Below are 20,999 nucleotides of genomic sequence, written 5' to 3' on the forward strand. Positions count from 1 at the left end.
AGTTTCTTAGTACTTTTCTAAGAAAAATTACTTTTCATGTCTAGTTGTTGTCTTGTTAGTGCAGTTTTGGTCATATATATGGTCAAATTATAGCAATGTTTAATAGAGAGTTTTGTCACGCTCCATTTTCAGTCAGCCAATCGATCGGCATGTCTTCAGTCGACCAAGAATTTTATTCGATTAAAGTCTTAATGTTTTGGGAGTGTGATTCTTACAGAGAAGAGCATGTTCTTCTTGTCCTGGTTGACGGCTCTGGGATCCGGCACAGGGTCAGTGTGTTTGAGCACAGACACAGACTCTCCAGTCAGAATCGACTGGTCCACACGCAGAGTCGTGGAGCGAATGGACGTCAGCCTGATGTCAGCCGGAACCTTGTCTCCAACTGAGGAAATATACAAGACATCAACAAAAGTTAGTTATGAATAGGCGTATAAAAGCATATACATAATAATTGTGACTAGTCCACTACAAAACATAATCAGTCGTATTTTGATAACTGTAATCACCATTTGGACTATACGCTCTAAAACAGACATGAAAAGACCTTTTTATAACAAAGATAGTGGCATTATTAATGAAAATCCAATTTCTTTTTAATTTAACGATACATTTTATTTGTACATATTCTCTAATCCAAATTGAATCTAAAAGTAGATGGATATATATTTAGAAGCTTTCAGTTATGTTTCAAGATTTATTTGGTAGATAATGCGTTTAAAAAGTTTCAGTGTACAACAGAAATAAATCACTGACTAATTAACTACTAAAATAATTGTTAGTTATGTGTTAGTAATGTGCTAAAACATGTCTTTAAAGCTGGGTAACAGATTTTTTAGCTCTTACAAACTTTTTTACAACAGTGAAGTGAAACTGAGCTGCACCACCAAAATACAGCCAATCAGAGAGCTTCTTTTAGTTAGAAAATTGCGGTGCCCAGTGGGAGCAGACGCCACCATAAATGTCATCACAGCAAAGAGTCATGTCAGACCCTCCTATGGATAGCTGCAAATCACGCTAGCGAGTATCTTTTTTTTTTTTTTTGTACCAAAATAGCAACAAAAATAAAAATAAACTGAATTGAATAGGATGAAAGTCCAGTAATTATTGTGACAGGCCCAAGAGGAAGTCTGCACTTACACTTATGGGAAAACTGAGGGCCGCATTCTTCCATTTGCAAAAGCACAGAAAGTTCTAAACAGTTTACATTGGTTTGAATACACAGGGTGCTCTGGCATAACAACACACACAGGTCTCCAGAGTGGTCAGATGAAGTCCAGCAGGGCTAATTTAAACTATTACTAAACTACATGATTGTATCTAAAATACAATTTCAAAAAGACATGATGCTTTAGTCCTGATATTTATTAACATATAGATTATCATTATAGATTATTGATATGAATATTTTATACAGGGACAGCGTACAATAGACATTGACCAGAAGGAAAAATACATTGTACCAGGCATGTACCAGAAGATGCCAGTTTGCACTTGCAGTCCCTGGACAGGTAACAATTTACAGAATCTATATAGTGTAATAATATACTGTGTCAATCTCACAGTATATTATTACCCGTATTTTCCGCACTATAAGGCGCACCTAAAAGCCTATAATTTTCTCAAAAACCCACAGTGCGCCTTATAATCCGATGCGCCTTATATATGGATCAATATTGGTCAATTATGACACCCGTAGTCAGGAGGCGTCGCTGAAGTAATAGCGGTAATATCCCTTTAAGGACCGAGCACACTATGGGCCAGTACAGCTCACCTAGACCTAGACTTTTATTATTTTTTAGCCATAAAAATCATGTTAAACGAAGTATCAGCATTTGCTGCATTTTTTCCACACAACTACTTCTATTTTACACATCCATCCGTATTTTTTCTTTTACGCGTCGAATAAATGAGTGAAAATCCCCGCAGCCCCGCGCTCTCATTCATCATCACCTTTGAGGGACAACAGAGGCAGATTTACCGTAATGATGGTAAAATATTTAGATAGCCCCGTGTCTCCGCTTTGAGACGCCGTTTGAGTTTACATGAGAGCACGACTGGGCGCGGAGTTACGCTGCTGGAAAGTCCGCAACCCGCTGTATCTGCAACGACAGGATCCGACGCTATAGGGATAACGGGGAGACAGCGCCGTGCGACATACGCCACAATCTGCCAATGGATCGCGGATGCCTGGGCTGATATATCAGTCTCAACTGTGGTCCGAGTTTCACGAAGGCAGGAATTGTCACTGAACTGTTAAGACAACAACAGCGACACGGATAATGGCGATTTTGACGAGACGGAATCAGGCACTTTGAATGAGCTCGACCAACTGTTCAACTCAGACACTGAAGAGGAAGAACTCGACGGATTTGTGAATGAGGAATGAGCTGAAAAAGTGAGGCTTTACGTGTTTCTTTCACGTGTTTACAACTAAACAAGGCTGGGAGATATTGTGAATATGGACATTAACGTTTGAACAACGTTGAGTTATTGTTTTTACGTTGCACTTTTTCGAGAGTTACTACATTGTGAATGCATTAACTTGTTTTGTGAGTTTGACTGACTTATGTGACTGTTTTGTTGACATTCCCTTCAGCGCAGCTCCATCTCGTGGATGCGTAACACAACCCCAGCTACTACAGTAGTTTCTATTCTATGCGCCTTATAATGCGGTGCGCCCTATATATGAAATTTGTTTTAAAATAAGCCATTCATTGAAGGTGCGCCTTATATTCCGATGCGCCTTATAGTGCGGAAAATACGGTACACAGTATATTCACAATTTTGTAAACTTTGTATTGTAAACTAAAAGATTTACCTTCCATTTAGAGTTTTTTAATATAACATTTTTAAACCCATATATAAACCGGTGACTAAGGGTGTATCCACACTTGTACAAACATTATATTAAAATTAACTAAAACGTGATAAGACTAAACTTGGAACTAAACCTGTGCTAGACCATACAGTTAATGGCAAGACCAGAACTAAATCAGGACTAGAACAGGACCAAAGAAAATCCACTTCAAGACTAAATTGGTCTCAAAGCAGGACCTAAGATAAGATTCACAATTAAGTACTGAGCTGGGGGCGGGACTAGGAGGTACGTGCAAACGGAAATTTTCGGGACACTTAAGACTCAAATATAGGACAGTAGAGCGTTACTCAAACATGCATGAATCCACTGAAATATAAGTGAGTAGGCTAATGATGAGGGGAAAACATTATAACATAGTACTTTCCATCACAGTAATGTCTTCTTAAAATGAATAGCTTTCATAATGACCAAAACGTATCAAATAGTGATTTATCTGACAAGCATTGTAATTTGATTTGTGGATTCTGTTTTAATAAGATTCTGTTCAAAGTTGACATTTTAAGCACAACCAGAATAATTGACAAAAAGTTTTTTCTGGAGGAAATTATTGAACTTAAAAAACAAACATTTTAATTTGCTAATTGGATAAATTCAAATTGTGATTTTGATTTGATTGCGACATATCTTGCAGCCCCAGATTACATCGACAAATAGCATTTATCCTTTTGTAAATTATTGGAACTGAACCCCAAACCTTCTAGTTAGAGGGCACATTTCTGAGCTACTATCCATTGTATGAACCCAAAAATTAAAACTTTCTTCAGCATAATCAACATAAAACAAATTTAGAAATAAGAAATATCCTCTGACTGGCTGTCCGACACAACAATTCACAACTGATTTATTTGCAATGTAAACAAACGTGCCAAAGTTGTGGTAAAAATAACTAAACATGTGCCTCGTCTGAGTTCCCATGGTCCGGAAACTCTGTGACTACACTTAAAGAGGGCACTAGATCACACACAGCTTAATCAGAAAATCAGAAAAAAAAAACAACAGTTGAATTCCCCCGAGGAAGATTCTGCTGCTATTTCAGAAAGAGGAAACAGGGCAGTGGGACAGAGAAGTTCTACCAAAGTCAAGATGTTTGCACGTGATTTAATTCAACCCAGAAGTTAAAAAGGGAATGGAAAACGGAATAGACGTAAGATATGAGAAGAAATTCTGAATTGATAACCATATTGTGACCCTAACCCTAACAACTAAGAACAAGACACAAGAAGGGTCCACAGAACATGAAATAGATCATTTTAATAATATTGCCCAGTTTTATTGGTTGCAAACTGGATCAATCATATTGCAGCATCGTGGTTTGTGCAGAAGCCAACAGTGAATCACCTCAACATCATACCCTATCAAACACTGATGTAAATGTTTTTGTGTTTGAAACATGCACAGAGGGAAAAGTTCTGAGCATTAGTTGACAGGAGAGATGTTCTTTTCTCTCAAATGGATTTAATGTTTGATTTGTATGGCTGCTCAGTACAAAGTATTCATTCATTGCACCACCCTAGATTGATAACTTCTGCCAGGGTACTAGCACAGCAATATTTACGTTTATTGCACAAAATTATGTTTAAACTTCAGTTTTTTTTTTATTTGGTCAACTCATAAATGGATTGATTTTAAATGCATTTTATTCAAGATTACACAGCTACAGGCATATAAAATGATTGAAACAATATTTAACCTTGCTTGTTTTATTCTGTGTTCAGTTGAGACAGTTAATTGTAAGACTAATCCAGATTTTTCCATCAGGTGACTCACATCAAGACAAGACACCTTCTGAGGTGTAAAAATTAAGTACCAAAGATTTAAGGTAACCTTTAAATGACTAATGATGAACAAGAACCAAAAATGTTACCACAAGATTGTGCCATTGGAAAATATGGTTTGCAGCTGTAATTATCAAAAGGCCTGAGCGTGTATCTGTATTTCCATGAGTAAGTGTCAAAGAGAGGAGAGGAGGGAGAAAAAGAGAGGAATAGAGGGGGAGAGAGGGAGAGTGACTGGAGAGGAGAGAAGGGCAGAGAACGACAGGACAGAAAACAGAGAAATAGAGAGAGGAGAGGACGTTACACAATTCTAGATATTTGCCAAGAATAACTAAACATGATGCCCTGATATGACTTTGATTAGATTGAAACATTTTAGAAATGCAAGGTCTTAACCAGGTCTACAGCAGGGTAACACCAGGACACAACAGTACTAGACCTGGAAAAGAACTAAGGACTAAAGGTCAGGACTAAAGGTCAGGACTAGATCAGGACTAGATCAGGACTAGATCAGGACTAGATCAGGACTAGATCAGGACGAAACCTGGACAAAGCCAGATCTAAATCAAGTCCAAACTAGTACTAAATCAGGACAAACCAAGTCTAAATCAGATCTAAACCAGTTCCATACCAGAACCACGACTTGACAAGAACTCCACCAGGACTTAACTAGGACTAAACCAGGACTAAACCAGGACTAAACCAGGTCTAGACCAGGTCTAGACCAGGTCTAGACCAGGTCTAAACCAGGTCTAAACCAGGTCTAAACCAGGTCTAAACAGTAACACATTTTGAACCATGATATATTGCTACAGAGATATACTGAAATAAACAATAATAATGAAACTATGTTATGCCACTGACACAACAACAATAAAGCAGGATAATCCTAGTAAACAAATGTCTAAATATACAGTATCATTAAAAAGCATGAGGAGCACCAAATGAATAGCAAAATGAAGCAATAAGTCACAGAAGTTCCATTTTCAGCTCTCTACAGCTCTTTTTTCCATATTACAACAAAAGTGACTGAAATGTTCCCACTACTACAAAGAAAATGTACACTGTATACTGAACTCCAAAATATATTGATCCAGCTATCATTTATTGAACGATAAGTCAATTTAGTAATTATCATGACAGGCCTAACCAAGATTTGACTAGAACTGCACCAGGGCATAGTTTTTGTGCTTACCGGCCACCTCCACGATGTCTCCGGGCACAATGTCTCTGGCTCTGATTCTCTGGACGCTCTTTTTGTCCTGACGATAAACTTTTCCCATCTCAGGCTCATACTCCTTCAGTGCCTCAATGGCATTCTCTGCATTACGCTCCTAAAAAAGCAGAGTGAATACAAGGTAGACAATGTGATATGTAAAACAGTACTGCACAGATTAGATGTTTAAGAAATAGGGAGTATTCCATTAAAGTGGTTTAACAAATCCAGGCTTATCCTGTAATCTTGAGCTGAAACTAGCCCCATCTCCAGTTTAAGCCTCAAGTCATTCCATGAAAGAAATAAGCCTGGGTCTAACCAAAGCTAATTGAGGACTTTGGGTTAAGAGGCGTTTTGTGTTTGCTATTGGTGACTCTGGGAAGGTCAGATCAATGGCGCAACGACATCAGTGAAAATGGGCTTAAAATGTGCTTCAGTTGTCATGTTTTAATGATCTGACTAACCGAGAGGAGCAAACACGCATATGGACAATAGTTTGGTTTGGGATATGGAATTTTTCCGTTCACTTGGATCCGGGAGCTGGGGAATAACTCCCTCATCTCCTGTTTGCTTATCCCTCCTTTTCCGGTCGCTACCCGGGCAGAGAGGAGAGTGGCTGTGCAGTGCGTGCTTGATACCTTCTCGATGTGCAGTAGCATCTGCGTGTGGAGCTTGTCCCACTGTGTGTAAGTTGTAATGGAACTTTCCACATGTGACCAGAATTGGCTGATTAAATCAGCGCATAGCCCATATTTGTGTGGTTTGACATAGTGTGAGAGACAGATGTGATAAAGGACTGCATAGCCAGAACCCACTGAAAACCAGCTCCTTTTCAAACTTCAAACCAGCGTCTGTTCACACGTTAAAACTGGTTTAACTGTATTCACACAGATACACATCATTAAACACAGGTGTGGTACTCCACGGTTCTTGGAGACAAAGATGAAATAATCTTGACGGTGATCCTGGTCTCGACCAGAGAGGTTTTTAATCTCAATTTAGCTCCATTTCAGTGACTAACCAGAGGTGGCGCTGAGGATTTGATTAGCCTGGATTGCCCAAATAAGCCAGGCTTTCCCTTAATTTAGCTTCATGGAATACTTCCATAGTCAGCAGTATGGCTATTATTAATGATGCAGAAATTCAAGATTGTAAAGATAGTTATTAATATTATATATGTGTAGTCAGTTTCAAAACAATGTAACTGATTTATCAGCGGCTCATAGAATAACAACAATTTACAACTTAAAAAGACTAACTACTAAAAAACTATGTAATTTTTGTTCATAGAGATGTTATTGCTTTGACTTGAAAGTTACACAGTATGACATTAAACATTTCCATTCCAATTGTATTCAGCAAAAGAGAAAGCTGCAAGTTGCCAGGGTTAGAATAGGCAAGTGCTAGGCTTGCAATAATACTAGCAATGCTAGAAATACCCTTTGGATAATATATTTTATGTTGAATGATTTCCTGTTAAAAATAAATAATGATAATTTTGGGAGTAATATTGAAGGAATAAAATGTAATATAATGCTGATATTGTCAATGTAAACAGAACTCGAGTGGGACTAATGATTTTGTTGTCTTGTTCCATATTTTCATTCCCATGTGAGCAATAGACTTGAAGCATGTGATTTTAAAGGTTAAAGGCCCTGTATCCCACTTAGTCACTTATCACTTTGATGTTAAACCATGACAAAGAAACAACTGCCTCAGGCAGTTCCTGGTAGTCATTTCCACAAATTGGGATTAAACTGGAAATAAAACCAGAACTAAATATGGATCACACCAGGACTAAACCAGAACTAGAACAGGACCAAACCAGGTCTACATTAAGACTAAACTGGATTCAAACTAAGACCTGGTACAACAAGTGTGAATGTACCTTGTGTCTTTTTTTTTAAATATATATGGTGTTTTAGTTTCACTTTAGAGTGAACTATGCAAAATGGCAGGATTCTGGTTTTAAATACCTAAATTAAGTTTGCACCACCCTAATAGTTTCCAGTAGTTGGTGACATCACAAAAGAGTGCCTTGATTACAAACACCTGGCTGCAGGGACAGAGTTTGAAGCGTGGATACCGGTTGGGTTAATCAAACTGTTCTTTATACCTCCAGACCTGCCCCTCCTCCCTTCTCACTTTCTTCTTTAATCCACAGTCACTGTCCAGTTAAGCAGCTCTATTTGAAATGTGGTTGTGGACAGACAGGTCTTTAGTCTCACTTCAATATCACAAATGCACTTTAGTAAGCTGATTTACAGATGCAGTTCAACAGGATTGCAAAAGAAACTTTCCACGGGTCAAACTAATCACTCACCTGCCACACTCCTACAATGGCATTAGCGATAAGGATAAGGAGAATCACGAACGGCTCCACAAACGCTGTGACTGTCCCCTCCCCCTCTTCAAACCAGGCCAAAGTCTGTACCAAAACGCAAGGATTCATTATATCAAGATTACATGTGTAATAAAAGAAACTATAACATTATTCATGATTATTGACAGCATGACCAAACTGCAGCGACATCCTTTCATTCACATTGTCTAATTAGATCAGAATTTCTCAAGGATGTGGCCAGTTTCATAAAATCAAATGTTCTTAATAATAAAGCAAAAGTGGAACTAAACAGTAATCTTTTTTTTGGTACTTAACAGTGTATATATTGTTTTAATAGCTTTGTTTATTGTTCCTAGGGCTTTTGGGTCATTTCAGTGCAAACTAGGTATACATGCAGGATAAAATTAGTGCAATTGTTAAAATTAGTGCAATTTTAAGTGCTTGGTGAAATCATGCAAGACTGATTACAGCCAGGTGCTTCTGATTACAAACACTTGGTTTCAGGAGTGGAGTTTAAAGTGTGGATACTTGTTCAACCAACCACACATTTCTTATATAAGATGTATTTGAAATGTGATTGTGGGCGGAGTTGACATGTTTAGTTAAGGTGACGTAAACTATGTGGGAGTACAGAATTCAATTATAAAGATTATGAAATATTTGCTTCTAAAATTGTCAGAATTAGTTTATCCATATGATGACATTTTCCCTATATTATTTATTAAAATAGTAGTTACTTACAAATGAAATGCAGGCAGCCAGCAGCAGGATTCGGACCAACAGATCCTCAAACTGCTCTAACACATGCTCCCATAGTGACTTCCCTGATGTGAAAATATTCAAAATACACTTAAATACAACAACAATAATTAAAATATAAACCAAAGACTATAAGTCACTGGAGTGCTCACCTTCTTCAGCTGGCAATTCTGTGGGGTAAAAAAAAGAGCACTTTGTTTATTAAAAGATAATTACATTCTGAGGACGTCTGTGCTAGTCAGTCTCTGGGCATCTGTGACTACAGAAGTAACTTACCAACCTTTCATGTGCAGAGTGCTTTACAACACACTGCATTACGCATTCAAACTTTTCAGTACATAACATATACATTATACACTCACCTGAAGGATTATTAGGAACACCATACTAATACGATGTTTGACCCCCTTTCGCCTTCAGAACTGCCTTAATTCTACGTGGCATTGATTCAACAAGGTGCTGAAAGCATTCTTTAGAAATGTTGGTCCATATTGATAGGAGCATCTTGCAGTTGATGGAGATTTGTGGGACGCACATCCAGGGCACGAAGCTCCCGTTCCACCACATCCCAAAGATGCTCCAGTGGGTTGAGATCTGGTGACTGTGGGGGCCATTGTAGTACAGTGAACTCACTGTCATGTTCAAGAAACCAATTTGAAACGATTCGAGCTTTATGACATGGTGCATTATCCTGCTGGAAGTAGCCATCAGAGGATGGGTACATGGTGGTCATGAAGGAATGGACATGGTCAGAAACAATGTTCAGGTAGCCCGTGGCATTTAAACGATGCCCAATTGGCACTAAGGGACCAAAGTGTGCCAAGAAAACATCCCCCACACCATTACACCACCACCACCAGCCTGCACAGTGGTAACAAGGCATGATGGATCCATGTTCTCATTCTGTTTACGCCAAATTCTGACTCTACAGTTTGAATGTCTCAACAGAAATCGAGACTCATCAGACCAGGCAACATTTTTCCAGTCTTCAACTGTCCAATTTTGGTGAGCTCGTGCAAATTGTAGCCTCTTTTTCCTATTTGTAGTGGAGATGAGTGGTACCCGGTGGGGTCTTCTGCTGTTGTAGCCCAACTGCCTCAAGGTTGTGTGTTGTGGCTTCACAAATGCTTTGCTGCATTCCTCGGTTGTAACGAGTGGTTATTTCAGTCAACGTAGCTCTTCTATCAGCTTGAATCACGTGGACCATTCTCCTCTGACCTCTAGCATCAACAAGGCATTTTCGCCCACAGGACTGCCGCAGACTGGATGTTTTTCCCTTTTCACACCATTCTTTGTAAACCCTAGAAATGGTTGTGCGTGAAAATCCCAGTAACTGAGCAGATTGTGAAATACTCAGACTGGCCCGTCTGACACGAACAACCATGCCACGCTCAAAATTGCTTAAATCACCTTTCTTTCCCATTCTGACATTCAGTTTGGAGTTCAGGAGATTGTCTTGACCAGGACCACACCCCTAAATGCATTGAAGCAACTGCCATGTGATAATTGCATTAAGGAGAAATTGAACAGGTGTTCCTAATAATCCTTTAGGTGAGTGTATGTTATATTATATTAAATGTACTGGTTGGGATTTAAGAATCAGGCAAAAGTGAAATGGTTGTAAAATTCCATGGCAAAATGTCACTTTAGTTTTTTTTTGTTTTTTTGTTTTTAAGATTTATTACAAATTAAAAATAAACTCAATACTCAATGCAAATTTTGCATATATTCAAAACTACATTCACAATATTACTGTTTTATTTGATTACTAAATTAGTTTAGATTTATTTCAACACTAAATTAGTTGCGATTATTCTGATAAGGTGTCTCCTCTAGTGCTTATATCTCACCATTAGGTCCCCATCTCTCCCTGTTCTTCTTGAGTTGCTCACAGCTGAGGCCTGTCGACTCGTTCACTCCAAAGTGTCCCAGAACCTCCTCCACAGTTTTTGTGTGTGCATTATCCATCACTGTGGGAATAACCAAGTCAATAACATGTTTTACCCAAGATCTGAGAACTCTATAGGCTTTTGTAATAAATAATGTAAAAATCTGCAAATTATTCATTCACCACAAAGCAGCCAATATATTGATTCCTTGGGTTACATCTATAAAATGTACTTGGGCGTGGATTGAAAAAAAAAAAAAAATCTGGTGTAACAATATATCATCATTAATAATTTATTTTTCATTTAAGCCCAGTTATGACAGCCTAATGGAAAAGCACTATAAACTAATATTTCTCTAAAAATGAAAACGTACACAGTGAAACTTTCCTGGTGGAGTGATTAACACGTGCTTGTCTCCATGGAATGTTCATCAGTATGGCATTAAGCTTATACATCTTGAGTTTAATCAATTACAGCTGGTTTTACCACTACATGCATACCATGAAAAGCATTCTTAACGTAAATAGGCTTGCCTCTCCACAGATCTGACCTGCAAATTGGTCTGGTCTTGCAACTTACTGTCTCATAGAAAAGTTTAATGCCATAACATAGAACATTCTGGATAAAGCAATAATACCTCCATGAAGATAATCACTGCACTCGAAAAGTTACATAATGCACCTTTAAAATCTTGATACTTATGGGGAAAATGCCCGCAACAGAAGCAGTAACATTTGGGAAACTAAAATATCGAATCATGTTTAATATTGGATATTGTTTAATATTGTTATATATGTTTTTTAGAAGTCAAAATGATAGAAAAGTTTGTTTTTTTTCTACAAGACCCAATAGATTGACTGTCTAGCGAGCCCCACAGCATTACTGTCTTCCAATCTGCTAATGTTTTTACAACAATAAAATTTCCATTAATGGTTCAGCAGTATGCAGTAGCGCTGTAGACCTTTAGTAGTTTACTCAATCGACCGATGAAGTCTTAGCTGACCAAATTTGTATTACTTGTCTAATAATTTATTAGATTATAAGTATATGGATCAACAACATGTATTTTTTGGTATTTATACGTAAAAAGTTTACACCTGTCTTTATATAAATACATTTTTTCCCAGTACTTTTTTCTGCAGTAGAAAACACTAATAGTTGTTTTTGCATGAACTCTTGTGCAGTTGTAGTTGTGTTGTGAGTGTAGTTTTACTCAGATACATAGAGATATGTGGTAGTTTGGAGAGATTTTGCCATGTCCCCTTTTTAGCAGGACATGTCTTTAGTCAAGCGAGAATTTCTTTAGTCAACTACAGCCATATGAATGCAGCAGAACTCTAAACAAAATTCTGCAAATTTACTGAAATGTGATTGGTTGAAGCTTTGGGACTTGTCCCATGAACATTGCACAATATTTCAGCAGCAGCACAGTTGGCAGGGGACTGGAATGCACCGCAGACAGCCAGGTAACAGACCCCCTCAGGAGAATACACTATAAACTACAGTCCACAGGGGAGAAGTCAACTCAATACAAAAGATCAGAATTGTGAAACCAGTTTTTAAGGTCAGTTATTATAGGAGCGTCTAAACAAAATTATAGTATGCGTATTTGATGTTTTGATTAGGGTAGAAAAAATAAAATAAAATGTGATTTGAACTATTACATCACGCAAATCACAATCGTATACTGATTTAATCAATAAAATACTGTCCATCCAGTATAAGTTGCCTACTATCTAGAATAGTTATATTTGCATGTAGAGGTAATAACAGACAGTGAATACTGTTGTTGTGTTCTTGGGCAAGGCATTTCACCCATCCTGTATGAATGTGCTGTATGAATGAGTAATGGGTGGTGCATATGGCACAGATCGGCAGGCATGTTTCCCTCAGTCTAGCCCTGGGCAGATGTGACTACAGAGGAATCTAACCAGTGCCAAATATGGGGAGTGAATTAATACTGCATGAAATTGAAATTGTAAAAAAAAAAAAATTGAGGGTCTTTAAAACTTAAGTGTCAGGAATATCTGGATTAGTCATTAGCAACTATGCCCAGATGTCTACAAAACCTTCTAAGAATGATTTAAAGAGTTGTAAGGTCAATGCTACATACACCCCGATAAAGGTATTTATCATCAAGTATACTACCAGTAAAGAAAATGTGTAGTCTGAGGTATTGGCTTTCTTAGATGATTTTTGCAATTGCAGATATTTCGACTTCCATTGATACAATGTAACACAATTTAAGAAATCTTTAGAAATACTAGTATATTATAACACCAATTGCATCTTGCCTGATAGTTATTTGACAAGCTATAAACCGTAATGAGGAAAAAAAACTGCACTTCCATTGACAATATACAGATAATGACATAATAAATAGCATGTATTACTACAAAGTGGCTGTAGGTATGATGCAATATTACATGTAAATTCATAAATAAATGGTCAAAATATAGCCAAAAACATGGGGCTAAAGCTAACGCTAGCCACAGATAGTGCTGGAGGAGACACTTACAATAATCCCTAGCTGGAAGAACAGGTTGCTTACCAGATTCGTCCTTTTAAATGTCCGTGTGTCGTCGTTTCCTTTACCTTCTAAGATCAAAACTCAGCTTATATTAAAGGGGATAAATTGTTCAGAGAGGCGAGATGACACCGGAAAACACGTAAAATGCGTGGGAATACTTTTTAGTTCGAACGATACCCTCGAGTCATTGTAGAGTAGCAGCGTTAGCCAGACAAATCTGCATTCAAAGGCGAAATTAGGCCCGTGTCAAAAATGAAAAATAGGGCGTTTATTAAGGCAAATGTTGTCGAAAGCTATGGATAATTTCTGGCTAGTTTATTCCGTCAAAATGCTAACGTTATCCTGTTTTTTGTTTTTTTTTTATTAGGAGGCTACACTGGACTACATCACCCTATGTCACCAAGCACCGAAATTGCACCGACAACATCCGGTCCCTATCTTTTAAAAGCTTTTCTCCTCTTCTAGCTCATTATTCATACGTCGAATTACTCAATTATAAAATTAAACAATATGTAATTACTTAATAAATTGCATTTATCAGCAATAGAAAGCTACTACGTAAATCTGTATCAAGTAATTTATCATTTCGCGTTGCTAAATCTTTCTACCTTGACAGCTCTGTGCCGAAATAAACGTGATTAACGGTTGACAGGACGTACGTGGAAACAAGCCAATCAGAGAGCGGAATTTATGATTGACGTGACCAAAAGGCTAATCATGTTCTGTAAACCTTTTAGCCTCGCCTATCCAAGTTTATATAGCAAGGGTGCAGTTCTTTGGACTGGGACAAGTGCGTTTGAGAAGTAGCGGTGATGAACAGCACAATGATGTACACAATAAAGTGGTTATGTTGTGAAAATACATTATTTGGAGACGATCTGGCCAACCTCATAAAGACAATTAATTTAGTCTTTATTGATAAATTATTGGCGAAAACAAAATTGTTAGGGACGTAAGGTCTCACATTCATTATGATGGGACATTTTGGAGTTACAATTGTTTGCCAGAGCTTTTTAACAATGCAGATTTTAAGGAAGTCTACAATATAAAAATATTGTGAAATTATATATTTTTTCCCTGAATAGTAATAGTGATCAGATTAAACGTAGTTGAAGCAGCCTTGAGCGTTCATCACTGAAAAGAAATGGCGCTCTCTGTCGGTCTGTGGGTAAATTACTTTGTAAAAATGCAATCATATAAGCTGATTGAGTCAACAATAGATTACTACTGGATGCATGTTGTCTTCTCAACAACTATAAATCTCCAAATTCTGCACATTTTAGGAGCTATTGTAACATGTGTAGACTAATAAACTGGTCTGGTCATTTCACACAAGATTATAACTTTTGATTGCAAAGTATTTGGTGAAACCACTTTTTATATATTATTTTATTTTGAAGTTACATATCAACATACCACAACCAAAACAATGATACAACAAGCAATAAAATGACAAAATATTATACCATTTCCCAAACATACTCAAAATAAAAACAGCCATTTATGTAAAAATAAAGGTATAATTGTAGATGATAAAATATTAAAAGACCAAGACATGGTTCATGATGTTGTAATGCAGGGGTGTCCAAACTATGGCCCGGGGGTGCCAAATGCAGGCCACAGACCAAATTTTATTGGCCCTCAGGCCTTCAGTTGAACTGGCCCAATTGATCATAATGAGTTCTTTTTACGGCAAATTTGACTAATCCTACCAATATAACCTAAATAGCATCACATTGCATTGTCATACAGACCTAATATTAATATTTCAAGCCTTACTTAAAGTATGAAGACAAAACTATGTTAAATGCACCTAACTGAATAATGGTCAATACAATAGATTATTCAGATGGTCTGTGGCCCTCGGTGAAAAGCGTTTGGGCACCCCTGTTGCAATGCATTTCTCTAAAATGCAAAGAACAATGATAAAAGTGGCATAATTGAAATCTAGTCTAGGATTAAATGTCATTATAAAAAGGTTCAACAAAGCCTCATTATTTCAAGTTATACTCAAGTTACACATACATGTGCATAATGTAGTTGCATTACATTATAGGCAATGTAGTACATGTGTTACATTCTTGTCCATTATCTGAAGATGGAAACATTTTTAGTGTCTTCTTTATAACGGATAGTCACGCCACAAACTGAAAAAAGAAATAACAAAATGTAAATGGTCTTATATTAAATTTTGTATGTAATAGATTGTCTTAATGATCCATGAAATTCTTTAAAGTTTGTAGTTTAAAGCTGAGGTGGAGTCGTGGAGAATAGACAGGTTTGCTATGCGAGAACCTTCCTAAATAGAGAAGTTTTGACCTGGTTTATGATTGGTTATTATCTCGCAATTACATTTACATGGCTATTCAAAACTAGGTAACTAGAAAAACCAGATACCTCAACAATTAGATGTGATTTTTGGTGTCTGTTTACATGCAAAGAAAAATCTGATCATCAAGAACACCTGGAGACGTGTCAGTTAATCAACGAATTCTTAGAGGGAAAAAATGCATTGATTTGGAAGACAAAGTACAATGAATCATAACAAAATCAGATTAGTCACATCAGATATACTGTAACTAGTTACAAGATTTCAATATTACAATAACTCCAGAAATCAAGACAATTAAAGTGTAACTTAACAATAAATATCCTTTTTTTTGCTACTTAACTGTGTATATGGTGTTTTAATAACATTATCTACTGTCCCTACAGTCCGTGTTGGTGACCTGCCTTGATTAAAGCCAGGTATTGATTACAAATGCCTGGCTGTATAAGTGGAGTTTCTTTAGCCCTCCAGGTACTGCCCAGTAACGCAGTTCTATTTGCCATTCGGTTGTTGGCAGAGGTTAGGTGTCTAGTCCCACTTTAAGTCCCACTTCAACAATTTTTGGTATGCATGTAAACAGAGACAATGAGTATTTTGTGTAATAAATAATGGCCAATACAAAAGGTGGTATCCTCTGTGTTACCTGTCTGTGAGCTCAACATCTTGTGCACTTTGCAGCAGCAGCTCCTTGATCTCTTGTGGAGGACTCAAGCCATGGAGCTGGGCCCTCTCCCACCTCTGCAGGCGACTGATACCTGAGCAGTTAGAGACAGGTTACACGTGTGCAGGAAATAAAACAGAAAAAAAAAACGGCATTTAGACTTAGACAAACTTTATTGAGGGAAATTACTAGCAGCTCAAAAATTCAATGTAAAAACAATAACTGTTAAAAAATTTCTGGTTTGGCTATTTGACCCACAATATATAATTTTAGAGTTACGATTATTATAAGAACCATCATGATTTAACATAACATATGTTCCTGTTTTGAAAATGCTATATTTGCCAAAAACAACATATTAACAATTAATAATAAATTCTAAGTTTCACTTTCATTTTTGACACTCTCAGTCAACCCCCTGCTCTCAGTGCTAAGTCACTCTCCTTTCAGAGCATGATCACAATACAGTGTGCATCCTGCTAGTAAAACTACTGAACATTAGATCAGGTTCGTCAAGTTGTTATCATGCTTTTGTATATTTATGAAGAATTGTCAAGTAGGAGCGGGAATTACTTTGAGCATACGCTGAACTAAAAAGTCTTTCTTTTGCCACTAATATTGTCATTCCTATTACCTAAACAAATTTATATGTGTTCATCACCTGTGCATGGCCCGAATCTCCAATCCAGATCAAACTGTTTGAGCTTCTGCAGATCCTCTTGACGAGCTGCACTTTCTATTTCTGTAAACAATAAAAGAATGAGAGAATCAGACTAATGGTTAGGCCTTGCACAACAATTACTGTATCGACTCATTATTGATTCTGACTGAGCACTTGTATTTCATGGTCCTATTAAGTATATTGAAATACAGTTCATTTAGAAAAAGGCCTATGGGAATATCCTGTTTTATGGGTTCGTATTCAATGTTTAAAGGGCCTCTATTGCACTATTTTGTAATATGTTATATTGTTGTTTACTCATCACAAACATACATGGAGTTGTGCTTTGTTTCATGCACACATTTAACACACAAATCCTGCGACAGTGGCTCAGTGTGTTTGTCCCCCAACCCGAAGGTCGGAGGATCGAGTTCCGCTCGGACCAAGTTCTGTTGTTGTGTCCTTAGGCAAGACACTTCACCCACATGAGCCTAGTATGAAAGTGGTGTGTGTGTGAATGATAGGTGGTGGTCGAAGGGGCTGATGGCGCAGATTGGCAGCCTCACTTCCTACAGTAGTAGCTTACCATCACCAAGTGTGGAAATAAATGAATAATGACTATAGTGTAGCGCTTTGAGAGGCTTTGAAAAGCGCATTACAAGTGTAAGCCATTATTATTATTATTATTATTACAAATCCTGCATATTTAGGTTAGCTGTATTCTTTTCTAAAACTGAAAACACTCTGTTGCCATCTCTTCTGTCATTAAGTTGTAATACAGGAAATGCTCCACTGTGTTTTGAACTCCATACGCCTTCATTAGAATGATTTTGCTCATTTCACCCCTGGGTTTGCCTTTCTTTCAAATTTTAGCCTCACTGAAACTGCTTCACTCCTCGGTGCCCCAGCAGATATTAAACGCTTTCTATTGACACTCTCAACTGTACAAAATGTAAATCAAAAATATTCAAACATTTAACAGGTTCAAACAGGTTATGCTAGAGTACAGTTCAATTGAAGCAAAAAATAGCTCTTAACATTAAAACTACCACTAAAGGACATCACAAGGTGGAACAGAGAATTTTGGGAGGCAGACAGTCTAATAATCCAGGATTAATGAAATATGTGTCAAACAAAAAACAACTCCAGGTATGCTTCTGAGGATGTAATTATTACATGCATCATTACATGGCTAAAAGTTCAGATGAGTTAGTTTTGTGTAATATACACCCTTTAAGGTTATTGTGATAATATCTGTAGCAAGAAACTGCTCTTCAAAAATTACCAGTTGACTGTTGTAAACAAGACTCAGATATAACACCACATAAATTCAAACTCAAATTTTCTGTATAAAACTTGCAAAGCCTGTAATTTAGAGCTCTACAAACACACTCTGAAATGGGGATTCTTGTTAGGGCTGTACAATATGGCAATATGGTGTGTTATGGTCACAGTCAAATCAAAATTGTAATTAGAGGTGGCGCAACTATCAAATTGCAAAGGCTGCAAATATTTCAATAAAAGAATGTTCACAGACACAAACACAAAGTGTTCTCTCAAATGCCAATGCCTCTAGACGTGTTGCGCTGTAAAATTAATCCTTTTAATTACAACATAAATTTAAATAATAATAAAACTGAAATTGTTGCAGCAGATAGTGGTTTAACATAGTAAGACAGGTGCATACGTTCTGGAGTGGGAGGAGGAGTAGGGCTTCTCTCTCGTTTTCCTCCTCTTCTCTCTCTCTTAACCACTCTGTACGAGTCTGTGATCAGTCTGCGCTTGGTCGTCATTCTGCCCAACCTGAAATACACAGAGGCTCTGTGGAAAAAAAGTAGTGTTGTCCCAATACTAAAATCTCAATTTCGATACGAAAAAATTTACTCAATACTCAGTATTGATTACGATATAACAATGAAGATAAACCATGCTCCTTTTTTTAGTAATAGAATATAATTTCCATACACAAAATAATAGTACTTTCTCTATGTCACTGTGACATCTTAAACCTGTTCTGACAAAGCTTAAAATGGCACTAAAATTGTTCAAGAATGCTCTAATTTTGTCTTGTGAATGCGACTTTTTTGTATTGGCACTTGATCAAATGAGTATCTAATTTTAATATTTCGTTTAAGTATCGATTAGTATCTCATTTTTAATACTTCTGACAACCCCTCAAAGAAGTCAAATACATGAAGACAATGTAATGCAGAAGAGCATTCACAAGATCAGATTTTAATGACATTTTTTATTTATTTTTTGATAATTCTCAATTACACCATAATCAGGTACTTTAACATATCCATTAAAGACACAATCCAATAACTGGATCAGATTTATGGTGAGTACACCAGGTGTACATACCAGGTGACATGTGCCAGTTTTAAGTTAAAGTTGCATTTGGAAGACAAAGTATTAGAGCTGCAACTAATGATTATTTTGGTATTCAATCAATCTAGCATTTATTCTTCCAATTGATTTAGACTGATTCTAAAAAAGACACATTCACAAGACAGAAATTAACCTTTCCTGAACAGCTGTCGAATGATACTGAGCTGTATCATGTTCATGTTGAAAATCACATTCCATTGTTTAAAAAAAGTGTTTATAATTATCACTGTTATGGTATCGGAATCGGTATTGAGAATCAAGCTTATTTCTTAGCATCAAACTTGAGAAATGTAAGTATCTGGACAACCCTACGCTGAATATGAGGTTTTACTAACTTTGACCGACATAAAACTAATGTCATAAAACAAGTATAATAAAATCATATTATACCTCAATGGGCAATGTCCACTGTGGAGCATTTTTCAAATTAAGGTAAAGACTTTGAGATGGCGTTTTATGGCCCTTTAAAAATGATGGGATCTTTGGCATGGTTATGTAGGGTTGGATTTGGTGAACGTCAAACACCAAAAAATAAAATAAATAAATAAAATAATATATTTGATATCTAGAGAGAATTTGAGAGAATTTTATGGCCGATGTTTGGTATGTGTGTGTAGAATATGCAACAGTGTCTCCTAAGGTGCAAAATTATGGGGATACTGGAAGGTTAAAAATGTTAAATGCAAAGATGTAAAGAAATGTAAATACATTGGATCATTCGAATCAAATCAAACTGTGACATTTACAAAAAATACCCCAGAAATCAGATAATGATCAGATGATGTGGATAGATTCAAAATGACATATATTTAACCTTATTACAACATAATAATTGAATGAACACACACGCGCTTTGGAAATACTGTTTAATCACAGTGCACACTGTCAGCTAGCATAATGGACACACCTTTATCGACCTTTTGAAAGATCATCCTATTAATTTGTGTTGATTATTCGAGGTAAATTGTGCATTACGTGCGTATTATAGTGTATTACCGTGTTATTATATATCTATTTCAATGGCTCTAGTTTATAAACACTCGTTGGTTATATTTTGAAGAAAGACCCATTTTAGAAAGACCCATTTTTAAAGCCCCTTACGTTCTGTTTTTCCGTAAATAGAGATCGAGATAGTTAAACCTTTGACATGCTAAAGGTAATCCGTGACTAACCTGTTTATTGATGCAGTTCTGAAGGGAATGAAGGAGGATTTTCTTGTTAAAACGCGTTATTTTCGTGGACAGTTGTGCAACAATTGTAGCTCAAAACAATGGTGGTTCTTCTTCTGCAGCCGTCAACAAAGAGACCATTACCGGTCTGCCCCCCGGTGGACCGACTCAGTACTACAAATAAAAAAAAACAAATGACACTATGCTACACATTGGGGGTATTCCTTCTAAGTGGCTTAACAAGTCTAGACTTATCCTGAAATTCTGAGCTGAAACTAGCCCCATCTCCAGCTTAAGTCTCATCTTGTTCCATGAAAGAAATAAACCTGGGTCTAACCAAAGCTAATTCAGGCCTGAGGTTTGTGAAAATGGACTCAAAACCTGCATCAGTGGTGAT

General features: G+C 36.9%; 3 protein-coding genes across 4 annotated transcripts in view; 1 reads left to right on the top strand and 2 right to left on the bottom strand.

The window, feature by feature from the left end:
- Positions 1 to 13,890, bottom strand: part of si:dkey-28b4.8 (sarcoplasmic/endoplasmic reticulum calcium ATPase 2) — a 39,880-nt gene extending 25,990 nt beyond the window's left edge. Inside the window, exons 1-7 of the mRNA XM_033966451.2 lie at positions 13,413 to 13,890; positions 10,823 to 10,942; positions 9,125 to 9,142; positions 8,955 to 9,037; positions 8,193 to 8,297; positions 5,849 to 5,987; positions 216 to 382 (exon numbers count right to left, since the gene is read on the bottom strand). Of these exons, the coding sequence (XP_033822342.1) occupies positions 216 to 382; positions 5,849 to 5,987; positions 8,193 to 8,297; positions 8,955 to 9,037; positions 9,125 to 9,142; positions 10,823 to 10,940 (630 nt within the window). The 5' untranslated portion in view covers positions 10,941 to 10,942; positions 13,413 to 13,890. The remainder of the gene's footprint in view (positions 1 to 215; positions 383 to 5,848; positions 5,988 to 8,192; positions 8,298 to 8,954; positions 9,038 to 9,124; positions 9,143 to 10,822; positions 10,943 to 13,412) is intronic.
- The window catches only part of tmx2b (thioredoxin-related transmembrane protein 2b), a 157,917-nt gene that overhangs the window by 86,839 nt on the left and 50,079 nt on the right, over positions 1 to 20,999 (top strand). The gene's annotated exons all lie outside the window — the stretch shown is intronic.
- Positions 14,793 to 20,732, bottom strand: pold4 (DNA polymerase delta 4, accessory subunit). 2 transcript variants are annotated; one of them, XM_033966470.2, is made up of 5 exons: positions 20,606 to 20,732; positions 18,730 to 18,845; positions 17,043 to 17,123; positions 16,364 to 16,475; positions 14,793 to 15,538 (listed from the first exon to the last, which is right to left on the bottom strand). In XM_033966470.2, the coding sequence occupies exons 2-5, from the start codon at positions 18,833 to 18,835 to the stop codon at positions 15,514 to 15,516; spliced, it is 324 nt and encodes a 107-aa protein (XP_033822361.1). In that variant the 5' UTR covers positions 18,836 to 18,845; positions 20,606 to 20,732; the 3' UTR covers positions 14,793 to 15,513. The 2 variants fall into 2 exon arrangements, with proteins under 2 accessions (XP_033822361.1, XP_033822368.1); XM_033966477.2 differs by having other exon boundaries at positions 18,730 to 18,863.

Source organism: Periophthalmus magnuspinnatus, chromosome 1 (assembly GCF_009829125.3).
Source record: "Periophthalmus magnuspinnatus isolate fPerMag1 chromosome 1, fPerMag1.2.pri, whole genome shotgun sequence".
Taxonomy (NCBI): domain Eukaryota; kingdom Metazoa; phylum Chordata; class Actinopteri; order Gobiiformes; family Gobiidae; genus Periophthalmus; species Periophthalmus magnuspinnatus.

Coding starts and splice junctions, on each gene's coding strand:
- pold4 (XM_033966470.2), bottom strand. CDS start 18,835: ATGACGACCAAGCGCAGACTGATCACAGACTCGTACAGAGTGGTTAAG. Junction 17,124..18,729: donor TCCTCCTCCCACTCCAGAAC/GTATGCACCTGT, acceptor TATTGTTTACAG/AAATAGAAAGTGCAGCTCGT. Junction 15,539..16,363: donor GATGTTGAGCTCACAGACAG/GTAACACAGAGG, acceptor TTCTTTTTTCAG/TTTGTGGCGTGACTATCCGT.